General features: G+C 37.4%; 1 protein-coding gene across 1 annotated transcript; it reads right to left on the reverse strand.

The window, feature by feature from the left end:
- Nucleotides 1-400: 400 nt before the first annotated feature.
- LOC148203910 (MAG2-interacting protein 2-like) lies at nucleotides 401-14284 on the reverse strand. The gene is given in 13 exon segments (XM_088106673.1): nucleotides 401-1068; nucleotides 1070-3217; nucleotides 3569-3834; nucleotides 4010-5234; nucleotides 5603-5962; nucleotides 6130-6218; nucleotides 6818-7788; nucleotides 10552-11551; nucleotides 12794-12969; nucleotides 13159-13360; nucleotides 13461-13634; nucleotides 13716-13764; nucleotides 13850-14284. Coding segments are annotated over 13 exon segments (7185 nt in total). The 5' UTR covers nucleotides 13934-14284; the 3' UTR covers nucleotides 401-627.
- Between the last annotated feature and the right edge of the window lie 8698 nt (nucleotides 14285-22982).

Genomic DNA, 22982 nt, shown 5'->3' on the forward strand with positions numbered 1-22982 from the left:
TATTATATCATGAAGAGTAATTATCTTGAGTGTGTGTAACTGTATAAGTTCTTCATGTGTAATTAAAGTAAGGAATATTTTTGTAGCAACGTCTCAAGATATTAAAAATAATAAACGATTTGGCTAGAGCAAAAAAATCTCTATATTGTATGCCATGCCATAAATGTTTAATAAAAACTTGTATCAAGCATAGAATTTATCAATGAAAAATGCCAGATGGCCTAAGGGGCAACACTGGTTCCCTCGAACTGTGAAGCATTTTTCTCCAATGCACATTATTTATTGGATACCAATTCTTCCATACTCCTCATTCATTTGCCACTTTAATATTCTGCGCATGAAAGTAAATAAACTGATTTTTCTCCTTCTCTTCGTTTAGTAACAAACAGATGCACAAGTCTCAAAGCGAAAACAGTTAATTATTAACCAATACACAAGTCTCCGCCACTTCCGAAAATACATATATACATATACATGTATGAATTTTCAAATCTCTAACTAGCATTCTTTTGACCAAGTAACCCATCTTAATCAAATCGGAATATATGTAAATAGTAGGTCAACAAAACCCCCCGGATCTTAATCGATACAAATGCTACCACCTAATCAAATTGAAAATGGTATCAACTAACTAGCAGAAACCAATGGCAATATGGATTGAATCAAACTACTAAGTTTGCCTCTCAAACGGCCAACGGTGTTCTTCAATGTTTTACATGTCTTCTCAACAGGGAATTCGCTTATCTGTAGCATTTGCAGCTGCATCTCCATATACCTCTTAAGACTGGCCCCGGCAATGTTAATGAGACTAAGTGATTCATTACCATGCATACATTTTGTGACTAGAAATCCGGCTAGAATATGTTGATCAGCCTTCACAAGTTCTGAAATGAAATTAGGCAAAAGGATCCTTGTGAAAAGAAGCAACTGATTCTCATGATCTTCATTGTTGTGAATTCCTCTACCTGACACCAGAGCTTGTTGAGATTGATTGGATAAATTTCCGACCAAATAGCAGATATAAGAGAAAATAGTACCATAGGTAGAATCAGTGATGATAGAAGTAAGGAATTCCAGAAGATAAAATTAAAATTAATAACTCGTAGTCCTTGCTCCTTGATTGAGGGATGCCTTGTTTGATGCTATCCTCAACTGCACCTAGGCACTGCAACTGTAATGTTTTGTAAGGCAGCAACAGTGACATCTTCAAAGCCAGAAAGCAATCAATGCCAAATGCCATCTGGATTAAGCTGCAGGCATCATCTTCATCAAGTAACACAGCATTAGGCTTTAAAGATGATTGATCAATAAGTCTCAGCAGATCAGTAAACCTTGAAAGGCTTATGAATTTTCTGAAAATCTCCGCCCAACACACATGCAAAGGGTGAACCAAAACAGAGTCTTCTATCTTCTCTTTCTCAGGATTGTCTACTCCCTCAAGGCTTTCCCATCCCTCGTCCCAATCATCATTGTTCCAGTCATTTCCTCCATCAGTTGCTTCAGCAATGGTTTCTCCATCTTTCCCTGCAGTGAACAGTCCATCCCACTCTTCCAAAATAGCCAGAAGAGCATCAAAATGGAGATCTTCACGAGCTTCTCCACACAACCCCATAAAGCAAGACACTGCCTTGTCTGCATTCAATAGATCATCAGGGGTAATTTCTATGCTAGGAGAGATTGAGGCCGCAAGCTGAGATGATTTAAGAGCAATCAAAGTATTTGTAACCCTACTAGAAGAGTCTTTGTGATCTGGCAATGACTTGTCAACATCAGTCTCGCTCTTTCTACTAGCATAAACCGATTCATTCCATTCTTCCCATGGTTGAACATTGGCTAGTATTTCTGTAGAGAAACCCCTAATGTTTTTACCCGAGATAAATTGCATTAGCTCTAGCACAAAAACTCTGACTGAACTTGGCAACTGCAAATTATCAGAGAATTGGACCATTCTTTCCCAAATTACATGTCTAACACATTGCATAACCTTCAAGTCACCTTCTAGCTTGCTTAAAGAAGACAATATATGATACAGGTTCTGGCTCTCATGGGATCCACTGATCAATTCCGACAAAACAGCTTCAAGAATATGCAAATAAAAATGAGGAAGATCCGGAGAATCTTGGCCACTATCAGAAGCTAAACCAGAATCTGATGATGCAACGGTAAAAACCTCTGCAACAGCACCAAACCCGCAGCCAGAAAAAATCATAGCTCTGCAGAAACTATAAATTTCTGCAGAAGAATCACCTTTTAACCCACAAATGACATAGCCACATATGCTGCCCCAGCCCTGACTAGGGGAGATGATATCTTCCATTACCAATTTCATAAAAACCTTCAGGCAATTCATTAAACATTGTGGATCGAAGCAACCAGTTTCTACTGAATTTTTCTCCAATGCAATTTCTTTCATATCATCTGTCAACCTCATCCAAAAGTTCAGAAGAACAATAAGGCACTCTTGCCATGTTGAATTGTCAGGTAGGAGTCCATATGAACTGAAGAAAGGCAAGATTATGGTGAAATACTGCTTCATGATCCCCAAAGCATCAGGCCGGCTCAAAAGCTTAATATACACTTGGCACAAATCATAACTCTGTTCAAGCTTGTTTATAAAGCCTTGCAGATATTCAGGAGTTCTATTGCTAGAATCAGTAGTAACTTTAGTCTCCAAATCTTTCAGCAAACTTACAACGTAATACCTGTAGACATCCTGCCATGACATGAAACCATCAGGCAATGAGTCTCCGTACATATTGACAAGAGCCTGTACCATTTTTGACAAAGCTGGCATGCTACTTTCCTCAATACATGCATAAACTTCATCACTAAAGCACTCAAAGTTCAAACCATGTAGCCCAGCAATATTTTTGAAGTTCAGGTTAGGGATAAAGTATACATTTTTGCATTCTTGCTCGATGACCTTATAATATTGTGCCAAGCTTACATTGGCATTTACATGATCAACCTGCAGCACTGGCGATAAGTCTTTGGTATTTTCCTGTTGCAAGTAGCACTCTGATAACAAGCCATACACATAAGCAAGGCGAAGTTTGTTGCACCCGTCAATTGCAGGGTATACAATTGTTGAGATGGTTTCAATGGTTTTCTCACTATTACTGATAATTTCCCCTTTATAGCCTGCAACTTCAGCAGTAATATCATCATTGCTCCAAGTATCAGAAACAAGGACAGCAGTTAGGTAACGCAATAGCACCTAAAAAAAACAAAAAAAATAGGTTTCATCAGTGGATTGTATTACGTTTTGTTCAAAGAACTAGTTGACTTAAAAAGCTAAACGGTTAAGGATTGGATGAAAACAATTTTCATAATGGAGCACCCCTTCAATTGAAACCACTGATGGACGAAACTACAAGTTCATACCTACTTTACACTGATACTAATACTACTTGACACTGAATTTACCAAGAGATTACCAAAGCCAATAATAGAACTTTTACAACATTATATATAGGCTAAGGAACAATAAGAGACAAATAATTTCATTGTAAGCAACATTGTTTTCTTCACAGTTTACGTTTCATTGCATTCTTGCAAATCCTCATACCTCAGTACAGTTCAAGTCATACGTGTCAACCAGTTTTAAAATGTCCTTCAAAATGTGCTTTCTTTCTAACTTTACTGACTCAATGAGAGAGATAACAACATTCTCAATATAGATGGAATCCCTGGACAAAAAGCGCTCTGTCTCAACCCCGGGAATTATTTTTTCTAGTGCTCTGGAATGTTCAGTGAGACGTTTTTGTGCTTCTAACTTCAATTTCCACTCTCTCCAAAATGAGGATTGTACTTTGCCAAGTTTATCCATATCGTCTGAATAAACATAATAAAAACATTGTCTTAGTCAGTTACATATGCAAAAAAGTAAGAAAAAATAGTGGAAGAAAGAAATTCACAATCAACACAAGCATGATCATCAAACTATTTTAAATAGTTCAACTACTGAACAAATATACAATTAACAGCAAATAACAAAAAAGACAATCACCAGAACTGGGTGATGCATGCTTTTCCTTAAACCTCCTCTTCAATAGCTCCCTCCGATGAGAAGGATCAGTCTTTAGTCCAGAGTTATGTAGTAAGCTGTATGCCATCCCAACACTCATGATACTACAAATTTCTTGATAGTCTTTTCTTATTTTGAGTTGTTCTTCTATAATTTCTACCCCATTGAAGGCATCAACAAGATTCAAAAGATAGGAGCACCCCATTATATCTTCCTCTTCGGTGACTGGTGGCTCCATAACTGATTCTGCTAGAGAGGCAATCAGGTTGTCTCTTGGGGCAAATCCATTTCTTGCCAACCAGCACAAAATGGTTACCACAGCTTGCGTTCTGATATTTAGATATTGCTTTCCGGTACTGATTTTCCTATGATGCTCTCCTTTCTTACTTAATTCAATCAACCAGGGGAGCTGTGAAGCAGCAAAAGACAGAACTTTCCCATTTTCAGTCAAGATTGATGCCCAATCAGTTCGATCTCCAATAGCCAAGGTTTTCGCAACAATGGAAAGCACGTCTCTAGCTTTCTGAAGATGAACATCCTGATTGTCATCACCAATACCATCAAACTCCTGAAAACAACCATTAACATCTAGTATATTTTGAAAACTTTGATTTGGAAGGGAGTTTAAAGATGAGCCTTCTACTGAAAATTTGGAAGGATTTGTCTCTGTTGATATCATCAATATTTCACACTGGCCTTGCATATCTAGATCTTTCCATGCATGGAGAAGCTCACCAATAGATTCCTCATCACAGTGGCTTAAAGCAAACCCTAATAGCTGCTTTCGAGAGTCCACATCCATATTATCAAGGGCAGGGCCTCTTGCAATTGCAGCACATAAATCCCATACGGTACCATGTCCTTTTCTGGCCAAACCAAGACAAAGATCAAATGCCAGCTGTAAATCACCAGAAACTGCAGCTTCTCTAGCAATAGCTTCCTCAACAGCTGATATGTCATCAGCAGACCTCAAGCCAAGAAGTCTAGCAACCTCAATAAGTTCATCAACATGAAAATATGCTCCACTTTGATTTGTGATTGCCATTTTTATAATTTCCATGGGATCTTTTATTTGCCTGAATTGCATGGGCAGAATATTCACTCCAAGGTTTGGAAGTTTAGCAGTAAGTGCATCAATAATATCTGCCTCCGCCTTTACATTTCCACTACTTGGATATAGATTAAGACATTCTCTGGCCTTCCAGATCTGGAATAAATTGTAGCAACATAATTAATCAATTCATGTAGTTGAGGATTGGTTAGCATAAACATAGCTGCATATAGAAGACTATCAAGAAGAAAAAAATGGTGCTTTGAAGTGATTTAGAAGACAGTTAACAAGAGCATAATGTATATTAAAAACTCTCATTTCAATCACTATTGCAAAGTAGGTAAAAACTGAAAAAGCTACAAAAAAAAGGCTAACAAAGATGGATTATCATGAGAAAGGCTAACATAATAGTTCTTACGTTTGAGTGCATGGTTGTGATAACATGATGGATTATCATGAGAAAGGCTAACAAAGATTTTAAGCATTAGATGTTACAGATAATAAGCTGTTAAAGGCAATCTTACTTCAGAGCAAGAAAGACTCGAAGCTGAGAAGAAGTACTCCCTAGCTGCTTGAATGACAAGGCTTTCAGCCTTCTCCGAAGCCAAAGCAACTGAACTTGTACCCTTCAAGTAATTTCTTGCAAGAGAAAACTTCCCAGCTTTGAGCAGTCCTCTACAAAATTCAGTCAAAATATACTCCCGGTCCAGGAAAGGAAATGCCTTTTCCCTCAAATACTGCATATCACGCCACATGCTGGCCCATTCACTATCTGACCGGCTTGGCTGACGACGAATAAATTTAGAAAGAATAAGACGTATGATCTGTTTTACACCCTTTTCATCTGACTGAGCACCTAGGAAATAGTTTAATGGCTTTGGGACCTGTATAGATCCATAAAACAACATAGTAAACACAACATAGCTACAAAACAATAACAAGAATTGTAGAATCATTCTACAAAATAGTGGAAAAAAAATGTGCAATGCAAGCAATAGTGACACACATTGGTTACAAAAATTTGGTTGGGCATAGAGGTCAAAATACCAACCTGGTAAAATGCCAAAAGCCTCCCTGCTTCAATGTGACCTTCAGCAATTTTAAGTCTTCTCTCAAGGTCCTCAACTTGAGATGCACCATCTGTTCAATAATTTACTCGTAAATAGATTGGAACTAATGCAACTGAATCAGCCACATGAAATCTACACTAATTCACAACAACACATGCAGGCACACATAGACTTGCAGCATTTTTCATTAGTAAGTTTTGGGATTAAAATGATGTGCACAACTCACCTTAACAACAACACAAGTATATGTCAATCAAATATACAACACAGGCAGCAAAACAACATTGGATAACAGAATTGCAAGCATAATTCTCATCCACATTGAATGACTAAAACAAGACCTTTTCAGCACAGGAGACAATACAGTGAAAGAAAATGATTAGGCAAGAAACACTTAGCATAATCTTGTATTCCAGGATTAACACAAACTGACAAATTTGTTACACAAGGGACCAACAAGACAAAGGATGTAAATTTTCAAAAGTTTAGAGGAAGATTAGCATGGAAAGTTACAGCCATTTTAAGATTTTTGGGTTATTTTGCATTTTAGATTAGTAGTCCACGCATCTGAAAAATATACCATGCACATTTGAAGCATTGAATGAAGATAGGTACAGAAAACTGGATTCATTACAAGACATTTTTTCCAGCTCTAATATTCAAACTCACCTTGTATTTGAGAAACTTTAGATAGTATAGCAGCCATAGTACTCCACTTATCTAGAACTGTGGACAAGTATATGCATTGCAAAGCACAATCAGCAGCTTCAACCTCAGTTTTGAAATAGTCATTACTTTGGAAGTTTCTGCACCCTTCTTCAATTACCACCAAGCATATGTCCAATCTATTCTCCTCAGAAGTGTCCTTCAACCATCTGACTAAAAACGATTCCTCTATATTTCGATTTGTACAATCAGAAACAGTGACATTTCCAAGTAAGGATACCTTGCGAAACTTTTCACACAGAAATGGAATGGCTCTATTGTGTAACCTTTCAGTTACATTTTCCTCTTTCACTCCCTTAAGCAAAAATTTAAATTTTTCATAGTCTGACAATTCTAACCACTTGGCAAGATTCATGCTGAAGCCCATTTCACTATCATCATCATTGGAGTAAATAATTTGATTCAAGTATAACACATCCTGATGGAACGGTTGTAATTCAGATATGCCTTTGCGAAGGGCAAACTCAAGCAGGCTGAGGCAATTATCCAGCTGTCCACTAAAATCATCCATCACTCTTGCTCTATTTGTATACCAGTTTGAGAGCTCATCAATTGAAGGCCAAGAAAATCCATGGAAATGCTTAACAAAAGGTTCAGTTTTGACTTGTATTAGAATGTCATGGTTTTTAACTGATGCATTGATGAAGTGAACCATCTTCTCACATTCAACCCAATCATCTTGCCTCACAGCAAAACCAGACGGGGGAGACCTCCCAGGAAGAAGCTGCCCATACATTTGTACAGGAACAGTTTCTGGGATGGCAGCTAAAATTTCCAACATAAATAGAGACAAAGAATATGGATGACGCTTGAAGAGCAAGTTTAGTGCTCCAATTTTTCCACTCTCAGCAAGTGATATGGCAGCCTCATTAACAGGCATAACGCGGAATTTGCTATATTCCTGCACAGAAAACCTGCAGAAAACTGTGTCAATGAACTTTGAGTCAGTGGAAACCATAAGAATTATTGAACAATAGCAAATGATCAAATATCCTATCGGTCATTCATTCTAAATCAATAATATGGTCATCTTTTGGAATTATGTATATATACACACCTCTTAAGGTTTTGTTAACGTGCTATGGTTCAAGGAAATGGATATTTGCAACATTGTCAACAAAAGGAAATAAATAGATCAAAGCACGTTCAAGTTTTTAATTGTTGCAATCACATCCTGGAAGTTGATCTTAAGGAACTTAACATTAAGATTTAAGAAAAGATTAACAAAATCCAAAATTTCAGCTTAAAGACTGGTTTTCTTTTGTTAGTGTGTGTGTTCACCAGTGTACTGTAAACAAACTGAGAAAATAGATGGTAGTGAATTTAACCAAATTACCATTTATTCAATATTCCTCCCACGAGAATATGCTGAGGTATTTGACAACTAGGCCTAATTCATGTTTACTCTATCCTATGCTTTGCTTCTGTTAAAGAGGATTCTCATTTCCCTATCCTCCACGTTTTTTAATTGGCAAATTTCCCTATCCTCTGTGCTAACTTGTTAGGTTTCTGGGTATGAAACCTAACTGTCTCACAGCACACACTCACCAATAGCACCCAAATGGTAAGAAAAGAATGAAAATATGTATTCACATCAACCAATGTCATGTACAACCAGTAACTGGGAGCATAATCCCCCTCCAGGATCAAGGTTCCTGTCTATACAATTGATATCAAAAACTCCCTCTCTACCAGACCCTCCCTTGCCTTCTTATAAAGGCAGCCCACTTCTAACTACCCAACAACAATTAATTCCTAAACTGAACAATTAATTCTTCAACTGTTTTCTCTCTCCTGCACACCTAATACCCATTATAACCTATCATATTAAATCCTATCATTACACCCTGCTGCAAAACAACCTTGTCCTCAAGGTTGGTACAATAATGCTTGTTCCCATGGCTCATCTTCATCATAGGAAGGGAACCCACTGGCTGCTGCCTCCAATTCAGGTCTGGAGGCTTGGGTGGTGGTCTATATGAAAGAATTGTTGACTCCTTTAAGAGTTGCTTTTTTTCCAGAATTCCCATGGACCCTATGATTCTTCTATATTGCCTTCTGACCTGGTGACCACTTACATGGGCCTGGATTTTAACTCTTTTCTGATGAATGATCAAGAATTCTTTTCTCTTCTTCCACCCCCAAAACCTGTTTTGTATTTTTATAGCAGCAGTACTGGCGAAGCCCTCTCCTTGCCCAAATTTGTTCATCCTAGAAGCTAAAAAGGAAAGAACTTGTTGATCTGACCATCCAATTCCTTCATCATCATCATGTTGAGCTAACAGTTTCCTCTGAATGTTAAATTGCAGCCCTGCAAAGAAATATCTCTGCCATTGGTCTTCTAGTGTTTTGTATGTTTGTGACAACCATATTTTTTCCCCACTCAAGACAGCTGCATCTTCTACTTTATTTCCAGCCATCATAGTCACCCTGTTCCCACCATATTCTGCTTTCTTTCCTCTGTCTTCACCCTTCTTCTCTGTTTTATCATACACATCACAACCTACCCCACTATCTCTCCTAGAAACGGCAGCTTCTGCCACTTCCTGGGCAGCAACACAAGCAATGCCTCCATCACATTTTTTGTCTTCTGCACTGATATCTCTTTCTCTTTCCTTCCCAGAAACAACAACTTTTGCCACTTCCTGGGCAGCAATGCCTCCATCACATTTTTTGTCTTCTACACTGATATCTCTTTCTCTTTCCTTCCCAGAAACAGCAGCTTCTGCCACTTCCTGGGCAGCAACACCAACAACTTTTGCTACTTTCCCAATAGTAGTACAAACAACAGCTTTTGCAACTTTTCCAGCAGCAGTCACACCAATGTTTCCATCACAGTTTTCATCATTGCCTTCCTCTCCACATATATTTTCTTCTCTCCTATTCTGTCCTCTAATTCTTGCAAAACCATCAACACTCAAAACTGCAGCTTTCGTTTCTCTTTTCTTCTCAAAAACAGAACCTCTAACTCTTCCTCCGAACCCCCTTATCAATGCCTCTTTCAGCCCTTTCCAAGAATGGTTCTTGGTTTTATTTTCCCAGGCCCTGAACCAATAGATTGCACCTCCCTCCATGCTAGCATAGGCCAATCTTAATTTTTCCCCCGCTGCCACGTTTTGGATCTCAAAAACTTTCTCTGCTCTGGATATCCATCCCTCTGGATCAATCCCCTCAAAAGTAGGCAATTCTATCTGCTTCCTCCACTTCTGCTGCCCTTTGCCCTCGTCTTCCTCTAGCTCTTCCTCTGAACCATCTTTCTTTCCTTTCATGGCAGATTCATCACTTCGTGTTGAGCCCTTTATCTGAATCTTGATATTCTGCATCATTTCTTTTATTTCTTGGATATTTCTTCTCCATTCTGCTAGCACTATTTTCTGTCCGCTGGCCCACCTTTCCACATTATCGATTCTTCCTTCCATCACGTTCTCCTCTCCAAAGGATCCGGTAGCTTCTTGTTCCGGCAGCTTCTTGATCCGGCAGGTCGGACCAAATTGTTAGGTTTCTGGGTATGAAACCTAACTGTCTCACAGCACACACTCACTAACTTATCTTCTTCTCAATGATATTTCAATTTTAATAAAAAATAGAAAAAGAAACACATGTAGAAAAAACTTCTAGATTTAACAAAAGCATAAAAAATATAATTTATTTTAACAAAATAGACATCTGTAACTTGCCTGCCCATGTTTATTCCAAGGTATGTTTCCAGCCTGTCTCTAAATTGTAAGATTTGAAGTCTGGCAAGTCGAAGATTCCAGACTTTACTAGAATTATCATCATCTACTTCTGAGAATTTATGATGGTCAGTGATGCGTAGACCATAATCTAGCAAAGCCTTCACAGCATCTTCTGTCACTCCAATTCTATCAATACATTCTGAAAGTACAAAATTTTTATCCTTAATATTTGACAAAATGTTTTTTATTTCATTTACTCCATGGCTAGAATTCAACCACTGTGACTTCAGAACTTCGTCTTTATCCAATCGATGACTATCAGCGAAATCCAGTGCAGACTGATATTTTTTCTTGCTAATCAGTATACTATACATTTCAGGGACAGTCTTCTCAGTAAATGAAACAAGGTGCCAGAGAAATCTAGAAAGGTGAAATTGATTAGGCCTATCTTCAATTATCCAATCTGTCTGATGCAACTCTTCTGTTGATCCAACATGCAAAGCATCACCTTCTTTCGATGATTGACTTGCTAAAAGAAAAACACAGCCCTTATATTTCAGTGCTCTTTCCAGAACAGGTAAAAAATATGCATGATCCTCTTCTGGAACTATAGAACCACTAAGGATGTCAATCAACATAACCACACCACTCCTGTTTACAATGGCAAGGATATGGTCACACCACCAAGTAAAATCCATAAAACCCACACAAGATTTGTTCACTCCATTTGATAAATTACCAGACGTTGGTGAATCATCTCTCTCTCCCAAGACAAACCGGGAGAGTGTGAGGCCTTCTTTGTCCAGCTTAAAAATATGCAAGCACCCTGTTAAATCCAGAGTAGCAACGAATGAAGCCTGTGGTGAGATTAGCACCTTTGCATATGTCAGTAGACCTCTGTAATCTTTTGGCTTTAAATATAATCCCTCAAATTGCAAAGAGAACAACTGCTCCAGTTCTGTACTTGAATTCCTCCGCAACAGAGAAAGATGGCTAGATCCTGAAGATATATACATAAGTAATCAGTGAAGAACTTGGAAAAATAATGTTTAATAGATATTAATGACTTGTAGAAACACTACATTCTATTATCCATATTTCAAGAATACCTGATTAATAAAATAGGAAATATTGTTAGAGAATATAACGGAAGAAGTACAGGTGCAGATGATAAAATATGTTTTTGAAATTTGAATCAAGCACACAATATAAGTTCATTAATGGAATTACTCATGTCCATTATCCAAATAAAAAATATAGTTTTCCATGTGTATTCTAAGGCTTGAAATCACTGAAATAATCTCTTCCCAAATTAAACAACAGTGACAAAATCCTATTTGGTGGGTCAACTACATGGGTCAAACAATGCTAGAATGTTCTAATGTGAATTATGTCCATGAGACCACAGACCTCTAGCTCCAAATCCTTCTCCATAGTTTTGATGTAGTTTTTCTTAGTCTTCCTCTGGCTCTAATAGGGCTAATCTCCACATAACCTACTCTCCTTTCTTGGACTTCTATTAGTCTCTTCACATATTCCTGAACCAACTAAGGCAAGATTTTAGTGTCTAATACGATCACTTCTAATCCTATCTTTCCTAGTTAGGTTCACTTTTCAAACCCAACATTCTCATCTCTACTACATTGAGTATAAAATAGAAAAATTAGAATATGTACGTAATGTAAGATACATATTTACAGTTTAGACCCTTAATTAGATACTTTTAATAGGGAATTAAACATGTAAAAACTTTAATTGTTCGTTAATATGGTCCAAACCTTCTAGTAAACAAAAGCCCACCAATACTTTTTATTGGATTTACAATAATTATTTAAACTAACAACCAACTTCTCAGATTATAAAGAAAAAGTCTTTTTTTTACTGCAGAAGAAGTAAAGGTTCATAATGAAAACAAGGTTTCTTTTGCTTTTGAAAGTATTTATCAAGATATTCCACTTATTGCTTTGTTTACCCTCGCAAAATTGGCTGAAATGGATCAGGTGAAAGGTTAACCCATGACACTAACAGAAGCAAATATCCAAAACCCATCCACATTTCCTGCATAATCTTTCACCATGTAGAGAGCGAAGTTTCTTCCAGTATCAGATCAGCAGTCAGAAGTAAAAGGGAGCCTACATTGATTTGTCTATAATAAATAATATAATAACTCAACCTAAATTCAGAACCCACACTTACATAACAGAGAATAATTGAGAAAATAACCAACCAAAAACATACATACCAGAGTTCTTGTGAACAGCCACAAAAAGGTTAAGTTCACTATGGTGATCAAGGCAGAAAATATTGTTGCAAATATCAATCGTGCGATTCGAAATGTAATTTCGAAAGGTAGAGCCCCTCTGGCCACGGCTGATCTCAATTTTCTGAACCAAACCATCTGATGTAATAACGGAGAACCTACACCTCAAAAAGTGCAACATTTCAAACCGACATTCCATCTCCTACGCCAAGTAGTTCTCAACAATAAACATTTTGAAACAATTACAGAATGGCCATATTTTGGAGATCAGCAACAAAATAATCACATTTCCCATTCCTTGTAAGTTGTATGGTATATAAAAACACAGAAAAAGAAAAGAAACTTACAAGTAAGACTCGCTTGTATCCAAATCGACATCAGACAATAGGGAAACAATTGGAGAAGAGACTTTCAGATTTTTCTTCGAGATTTCTGCGACAACTACGCCACTGAATTTGATAAAATAGAGTGTATCAGAGTCGTCCGCAACTCCAAGAACTTCTTCATCTTCAGACCAAGTTCCTAAACTAAACGTAGCAAGACTAGTACCTAAGGAACCAATTGCTTATCAGAATCTAATTGCGTTTCCACCATTCAGTACAAAACAAATTTCAGAGCGAAATTAAATAAACAAATTAATAAATCTCACTGGTGAAAATGGCGCATGGATGTTGATAGTCGTCCTCTTTACTAAAAATCGATATCCGATTTCCCGCGGCAACTGCAACGTGTTTGGCTGTGGCGGAAACGAACAGCGACACCAATCTTCTGAGTCTCTTCGGTTGCTTGTATTCAGTCCATTTATCTTTGAGATGGCTCACACCTTCAGGAAGAAACATTAGTTGGATCCAAACAACAAGCGCTGATCAGGATTGAACGAAGTCAAACAGAAGGCGAGAGTTACCTCGAGAAGAAAGCAAGGAGAAGAACGTAGCCTTGGCGCTTTCGTTTGCCTGAAATGGAAGAATGGTGAACGAAAGCGAGGGAATTAGAGCGCCAATATGAATAGAAGAAAGAAAAGAGGGAGAAGAGTGTGACCTGTTGTTGGAGATGGAGATGGTCTTGGTGTTGAGGAGGGTAATTGGAAGCGTGATGTCGCGTCTCGTAGAGCACCACCTCCATGTGGAAATCGTTACTGTGTCTTCTCCAAAACCCCGCACCTCAAAAACTGCACCGCGTTCGAGTAACAAAGCCGGAGATAGCTGACTTCCGTCTTCCGTTTCGGTGGTTCATTCCCATTTCTCGATCATCGCCATTTTCTGTACGGAATATCCTAATTGGGCCACCGCTCCCATCTAAGCCCATTTTTTCCTGTAATTTGAACCTGCACCCCCTGAAAGGGGTTTTCTTACTGCACCTCTTTCTTTCTTCCTGCACCCCCTAAATAATAAAATCTCAACTTTACCCCTCAGTGAAAGTGAAAACCTAATCCTAAATTCTCTTTCCGCTCATTCTCTTGCATCGCACCTCATGCGCCTCTCATTCTCCTACGAGTTTTGTTGCGCCTCCTTTCCTCATTCTCCTTAATAGAATTTTTCAATTGTTCCAACGTTTCCAACTCTTGCAAATTAGACACGTTAGAACCCTACCCCGACATGTCCTTCTCATGTAGCCTCTTCACATTCAACATTTGCATAGGGGAAGGACAACCCTGAGATGTTCGGTCCCATGAATATGAACCTTCAACCTATAAGTCAAAACGATGATGGTTGATATCAACATCAAATCGAATGTGTTACAGGAGTTTTAGGAATCTAAAGAAGTGAAAAACTCCTAAAAAGAAAAATAATAGAATCTAAAAGTTTTATTGTTTCGTGCCAAATTACAAGAGAATGAAAGTGTCAAAATATTGTTTGTAAAAAGGATCTCATACCTTAAAAATAAAATTTTGACAATTTTTTGACAATGTCACGTGTTATTCAGTTATTAGCTCATTTCAATATCATTTTTTAATCAAAAAAAGTGACAAAGAATTAGAGATAAGCTTGAAATTGGTTTTTCTAAAATATCCTACTACACTTTTTTTGAAAAGTTATTCTTATCTCCTTCTTCTCTTTGTTCTCTCTCCATTGTGTGTATATGGTGTGTCCATTTTCTGGTAATTTATCTACCACCGCTGACAGTTTTTCCCTTTAGTCTACCATCTTTGACATGGCAATGTTGTCCTTCATCCTTTTTTCCACAACCCATTTTCCTTTTTGTGTTGTGTGTAGTGAAATGGAGAAATATGGTAAATGTGATCATGACATCAAGGTATGAATGATTGATTTTGACCTTATTCCTCGAAACACATGTTTTTAAATATTTTTAAGAAATAAATTTCTATAAATATAACAATAGAACATTATAGATGCTAGAACCCATTAAAAAAAAAAAGAGAACTGTTTATGAAGTTATATCTCTAAACATTATCATTATTACATCTCGTACATATCCAAATATTTAACATCATTTTTCTTTCCATATCTTGGAATTCTTCTCTTTCATGTCAAGACTCATATAAGATATAAAATTGATCTTTAATAAGATTTCTAATATATTTGTGGTTTAAAGTGAGACATTGAGACATGTTTCTAAATACTCTTATTAAACTTGTTCCAATTAGTATTCCTAAGTAAATGGTAATTTAAATATACTAATATACTTTCCATGAATCTCACCTCCATTTTTATGTTATAAAACATATTCTGAAAGGAACTTCAAAGCAGTCCATAATCTGTGTTAAAGTAAAATATCATGTCATTAACATTTTTTTTTGTCAATTTTAACACCTAAAACCATTGTTTTTACTTTCTTTCATTGGATTATTTAGTTGAGTAAGTAGGATTAGTTGTACTAATTATTTTTTTCATTTTGAATTATTTTGCTCAACTTTCATTAACAAATATAAATATTGTATTTTACTCTAACTACTTTTCAATCCAACTTACCAATTTCTCACGTATTCAAATGTCTTAATTTATCATATAAAAGTTTTCACCTAGTCCTATATTCTTTTTAATCTACTTTAAATATCATATATTGTACTTTTTCACTCCTAATATTGAATAGGCTTAATAGTATTGATGGTCTCTATTTTCGTTAGGTTTGTTCAAAATGGTCCTAGTTTTTTTTTTCTGTTCAATGTTGTCCTAAAGAATGTAATTTATATTCAATTTAGTCTTTTTGCATATGTCGTTTAAATTGTTAACTGTCCACTGTCCAACTATGCAAAACCCAAATGAGATGGCATTTAGAAGCTAGCATGTCACCATCTTCTTCAACCTTCAGCCCAAACAAAAACTGAAACCCTCTCTAGCCACCTAACCCTAGCGTCGCCACACCTAAACCCTCAGGCCGCCACCGCAATCACCAAAGACCTTCAAACGCAACCCAGAAGACCATAACCAGGACGCCGCTGCGACCACCTCCACACGCCACCATCTTCATTGTGGGCCTTCACCATCATCTTCTTCCCAGTTCGCGCTACCACCATAACCCTGCCGCCAACACCATGTCGTTGTGCCATCATCCTCTCCTTCCACCATCAACCTCGTGTCAGCCACCGCGAAGCGCACTTCCACCATCATCAACGACACTTGAAACCTGCATCAAATCTAATCCAGAAAAACCCAGAAACAACACCACTACGATTTGCGATGTCTTCGCGAGTTCGTCCTTCTCCATTAACGCAACCTAGCAGTTCGAAACCCTCAACTCTATCGCGCCTAAGAACCACCATATTTGCGAACCTGCTTCTCCCTCGTACTTTCATCAACCTGCAATGAAACACAATCAGCCCAAAAATTCCCAAATTAGAAACCCACAGAACCTTGATATTGCACATCCACCTAGTGCAAAAACCACCAACATCCATCACAAAGGCAAGGCTGCAACGTCTTCATCTTCTTCTTCATTGAGCCAGCATCGCCGCGAGAGAGAACAAGAATCGTGACCACCACTAGCGCGCTTCCATCATCACAACAACGAATGACCTCCTCGATTAGGACACGTGGTAGCTCCACGTGGACAATTAAATGTCATCTCATTTGGGTATTGCACAACTGGACAGTTGGCTGTTAACGATTTAAACGCCGTCCGCAAAAAAGACTAAATTGAACATAAATTACATTCTTTAGGACAATATTGAAAAAAAAAAATAGGACCATTTGAAATAAACTTGACAAAAATATGCACCGTGCTATTAAGCTTATTTAATATCTCATTGATCATAACAATATTTTGAATTATATTTCTTGTAGTCAAGAATAAATGGTCTTAACTATAACAACCATAACATCCACTTAAACAAAATTTTATGTGAATGTTATTATAAAATGTAGTCCAAAAGACCATTTTTTGAGAACGAGAACAATAAACTATTACTTCGAAATGGAGTTAGTAATAATTGACATAAAATATGGTCACCGTATTTTGAATAATTACTACATTAAATCTAATTGGATAGACTTTATTATAAATAGAATAAAACTCGAGAATTCAATGTAAGAGGTGAAAAATATTGATTACTTCAGTTTACGGAATGATTGAAATAAATTACTTTACAGAATGATTGAAATAAATTTATTTTAAACATAATGGAAGTGATATTATAGTTATTAAATTTCACAAGAATGTGATGCTGAGTAATGAAAGCCTTTGAATGATGTGTCAAGTCGATGTTATGTGGGTGCTAGAAACGGAAATTAACCATACCATTTTTCATAAAATAAATAGAAGATAACTTATAGTACCATGCCAGAATAAACACGAATATATTCTTTGGAAAATGGCACTTGAACAACCATTTTTGACAACATTTAGACACGCGCACACGTGTCAAAATCTGAGTGGTCCAGTTGGAAAAATTAAATGAAAATGGACCACTCAGATTTTGACACGTGTGCGCATGTCTAAATGTTGTCAAAAATGGTTGTTCAAGTATCATTTTCCATATTCTTTATCTAAAAAAGTGAAAGAGATTAGATATGAATATGCATGAATTTAGTTTAATTTAATTAAAATCTTCAGATGATACATATTATATTAAAATATTATTTAGAACTTCTGTAATCATTATTTTAATATTTAAGATGGTTTCTAATACTTTACAAAAATAAGTTCCTTCTTTCACAAACAAATTTTATACAATAACGTTAAAATTTCGAAAATCAATAAAGATAAACTAATTTCTACAATAAAGGTAGTTCAATTAAATATATTATTACAAAATAGCACCAAATTTATTGTTTTTATTTTTTATTATGAAGAGAGCATCTTCAATTTCTGGTTTTACAAATGTTTCGTTCTCCTCATCCTAAACATGTGGTTTGAATAAATAAATAAATAATTAATGGTGGTAAGGTGAATAACCATTAACCAAAGCCAAACACCATCACCGTTCACCTTTGGACCAAAAGAACCTCATGCGTTGTGTTGTGTACTTAGGAATCTATTTATTTTAAATTATGTTGAGCTAAATTAGGACCTTTTTATAACATTTATCTCCTATCAAATTTTTTTTCATATATATAAATTTGGGATTAAATATTTGTTATACATTTAAGGAGGAATATTTTCTATTGATCATGTTATCATTTTTAAATAGTGTCAGACCTCGGAAAAACGCACCCAAACCCTCTGTCAGACTCATTAAAACGCACCCAAAACCCCTCTGCGCGGACGCCAGGTGTCAAGCAACGAGGATCAGAAATCAAATAGTGGAATGCAGGTGTCAGCAGAAGAGCGGACGCTCGTTTTGACGTGGGAAGAAAATGATTTTCTGGAACTTCCGTCTCACTCTCTTCTGCATGCACCCTTCTTTCCAAACTCTGATCTTTTCAAATTCTCCTCCTTCTCACTAGAAAACTTTCCCTTCTCTCTAAGAAATCTTACCCTTTCTTTTCTCCGATCACCATTCAGGCACCGTGGAAGCGTTTTCAGCGCCTTGAGCTTCATTTTGAACCGAACAGCTTGGAGTTCTGAACTGATAAGTTTCCCATCTTTAGCCGTTCGTTCTCTGTACATGCAAACCAAGTATCGGTTGCATGCTGTTACCTTGTCTGAACCACTATTGGTTTTTGGCTGTTTGGTTAGTTTGAAGAGTTGTGGAACGTCAGAGTAGAAAGATTTGTAGTCAGACGAAGCGTATCCTGTCTCTAGGACGATCGTTCACACTAGAGGTAAGGAAAGCTTATCTAATTTAATTGTATGTGGTTATACGTTCGTTGATAATGAATGCATGTTACTGAGTGGTTGAATGTATGTATAAAGTATTGAATACTAATATGATTATTTATGTGGAAAATGATTTATTAGTATGATATGGATCGTATGAAGTATGCAAATTTATTTGATATGTATTTTATATAGTTATGATATTATGTATTGAGAAATGAGTTGAAGATAAATGAGTTTCTGGATATAAATTTCCCCTATGATAGTGTACGTTCGTCATTGAACGGTTCTTGACCGTTTGGTGTTTCTGTTAAACTTGTTTCAAATTGAATTCTTTCATTTGGAAAGAATTCTAGTTGAGGACGAGTGTCTTCTTGTGATAGTACTGTGCTTGAGCGTTCGACCAAGCGTAGTTGCATCCGAGTATTCGGCTATAAACTTAAACCTTGTAAATATATGTAGTTGTATATGATAGTCATTCTTAAACACAAATTCCGACAATATTTTATTTATTAATCTTTCTTTTATAAGTAGTAGTGCTCGGTCTCACACCAAGCTCTCGTAATGAGTGGTGCTCGGGCTTATACCAAGCGCTTGTACTCGTTTGTAATCAATCCCTCTTGATGAAATAGCGTTCGTCCAACTTCATTCGAATTTTCCTTTACTATGTTCGGTCATTCACTGACATTAGATTTTTGTATATGAATTATTCTAAATATGATTCGTTAACGTCTTGATGTGTCTACCTTCATTGGATCCGGCATAGAGCCTCCATACTTGATTTATTCTTTGAGTATTGGTTTGAACTCACGAGAGTCAGTTCATTCGACTGATTCATGTTGTAAATAACGTTCGTCATATAGTATATGATTGTACTCGGTTTATTCTTAAACCTATTAGTAACTCTATCGGTCACATGTTAATCTAGAACGGGCAACATCTCGGTCTCGTCCCTAGTGTTCATCCTCGTTCTGAGTGAGGAATGAACGTTCGGTATTAGACATTCTTGGAATTTGTGGTAAAGATTAAATTTAAAGTAATGAGAAATATAAGATGAAGAGTATATGAGATGGATGAAATGTTGTGAATTATGAACGAGCGTTCCGGGGAGGAACGACTCATGAGTGAACATTGGAATTGGTAAAGTATGATTGTGGTAATGCTAAGCTGTCGATTCATCCTGATGTTCCGTGAGTACTCGTCCTCATGTAGAGGAGGGTAGGTCATGTGTGGGAACGACAGGAGATCCTAGTCCTTAGGGGTACTTTGGACAGATAGGATTAACCTCGGGTGGCAGCTGATGAGAGTATTCCAGTTACTACATCACCCGGGTGCACGAACGTCGTAGCTACACAGATGTCATACAGTCCGGACGGTCAGTCTAGTGATAGGCTTTGTATGATACGTATGTTGAGATTCTCTTATGTGTTGGATTGTTTAACATATATGTTGATGCATGAATTAAATCATATAAGCTAACCCTATGTTTTCCTTGTGTTGTCTGGTTTTGTACGTTCGTCCTTGTCGTTGCAATGATCATCCGTGTGGATGTGAGCAGGAGGAGACGAGCTACTTGAAGAAACGCTGGAAGAGGAAAACTTGGTAGAAGTCGAAGTTAAGACCGAACAGTAGGAAGTTCGGTCAGTAGGGTAGTTTTGTAGTGAGGTGGTCGTTCGCCTCTTTCTCATCTTCGTATGTAGGATCGTTCGGTAGTTGGCTTTTGAAAACCGTTCGGTCAAACTTGTGTTTAGATTTTGATTATATGTTGTAACTCTCTGTAAGGCCGTTCGGCCATGCGCGTACGTTTTATTAGCGTAAGACTGAACTGATATATTATTAAATGTAATTATTCTATTATATGGTTTATTACTGTATTTTTGGGATGTTACAAATAGTGTCCATTAATTAAATTTTTTTATTTTAACTTTAATATATTCTAATCTTGGTTATCCCAATAATATAGAATTAAATACAAATAATAAATAAATCTCTTCCAATATTTTCTTTTGCATAAGATACACAACACTGTTATTATTTGAGAATGCTTTTCAATGATATAATTTTATTATAGTAAATCTTACTAAAAAGTTATTAAAATAATTATACTGAATGAGATTTCTTTTCACTATCATTATTTGATGAAAGTTTTTTTATTGAAATTTTTATTCAATGAGAGCACTTTGCTCTCACCACCACCCATTATCGTAACATATATCAAATCATGAGCACCTCAATTATTTCCAATGCTCTGCATAATAAACACTTCGAGATTAAGGAGGGAAGTTTTTTAAGAGATTCTGTGAGAATATTCTTATTACTTCATTAAGGAATTTCATGAGCTTAACTGTAGTACAATATTGTTTTCATTTTAAAGAATCTAGCCACCCTTTCATTAAGTGTATACATTTTTTTTTTCGTTTTAGATAAGTTTCTTAACAAAAATAAAACAATAATTAACTTTTTTATAAGCCAAAATTAATATATATATATATATATATATATATATATATATATATATATATATATAATATTGTTTTTGTACCCTTATGGACCGGTCAAGTAGCAATCCCGAAGATTCAACCAACCACCAGCGTTTCTCCCATCTTACCCTTAACAGCATGGGAGGACGGTCGCTCGCGTAGAAATTCACTTCATACGCTGTCATCTGACTGACCGTTCAGGATCAGACGACCTATAAGCCAGGTGGTTAAGGTAAAGGATTAAGGTAAATCAGGATTAGAGCTATTGGGCTAGAGTTGGGTCGTGATTAACTTTCACTAATCCCAAGCCCATACCAAAAAACTATAAATACAGGTCAAAGGTGAGTGGTAGCTAGGTTGCATTCACTGCACATTTATTACTGTTTCATTGAAATCGCACACAGTTTCCGTACTGATTTTTGCATCGGAGAATCTGACAGGTTCCCCCCAGACGGTACGAGTGGACAGAGGAGTTGGATGCGAGACCGGACGGTAGGTGAACGAGAAGACAAATTGTGGAAGCGAGACCGGACGGCAAGCGGATAAGATCAATTGTGGAGGCATTTGGTAACTCAATCCCCAAATAACCGAAACATTTTGGGGCCCACCGTGGGGCCGAGTTACTTGCAAGACCCAATGGTGACCACGAGAAACATGAGCACGAACGACCCAGTGGCAATGCTTTGTATACTACAGCAGAAGATTGACGAAATGCAGCAGCGTCATGAGGAGGAGCTCCTGGTTGTCAGGGCTGAATATTCAGCACGTCTCGCTCGCGAAGGCGTAGGCGAGAAGGGAGAGCAGGAAAAGGTAAGGGAGAGGGACAAGGCCGCCTTCGAAGAACAAACCGAACATGGTAGTGGGCCGGAAAAAACGTGGAAACCCACGGAACTGGAAGTCGAGGGAAGTAAGGCTAAATTTGTGCACGCGGAAAGTAGCGCAAGGGACAAGCAATTAGTAGTAAATACTGAGCCCTCGTCAACGCTACTGCTCCCCTTCGTGCAAGCAATCATGGACATCCAAATATCGGAGCAGTTCGTCCCACCTCAATTCAAGATATACGACGGGACTACAGACCTGGAGGCCCACATCAAAACCTTCTCGAACGCGATGGCGTTCCGGACAAGCAACGACGTCATTTGGTGTCGGGCGTTTTCGTTATCGCTAGAAGGGGAGGCGCTTGAGTGGTTTAACTCTCTCCCTCCCAACTCCATTGAAAACTTTGCCGGCTTGCAGCGCCTGTTCAATCGGTAGTTTGCCAGTAGCAACACTCAAGAACTAACCATTTTTGAGCTGGTCACCCTGAAGCAAGGGAAGGAAGAAACACTGAGAGCATTCATGGATCGCTATCAGAAGATAGTACGACGAGTGAAGGGCTTAATCCTGGAACTGCCCCTGCATTACATCCTCCCCGCTCTCAAACCTGGACCGTTTAAATACAGCGTCTGTCGGTGGGCCCCCAAAACCATGGAAGAGCTGCGGGAGAGGGCGGCGGACGAAATAAGGGTGGAAGAGATGAAGTTATCATATAAGAA

This window comes from Vigna umbellata, chromosome 2, assembly GCF_029865625.1.
Source record: "Vigna umbellata cultivar VRB3 chromosome 2, Vumbellata_1.0, whole genome shotgun sequence".
Classification (NCBI taxonomy): Eukaryota; Viridiplantae; Streptophyta; class Magnoliopsida; order Fabales; family Fabaceae; genus Vigna; species Vigna umbellata.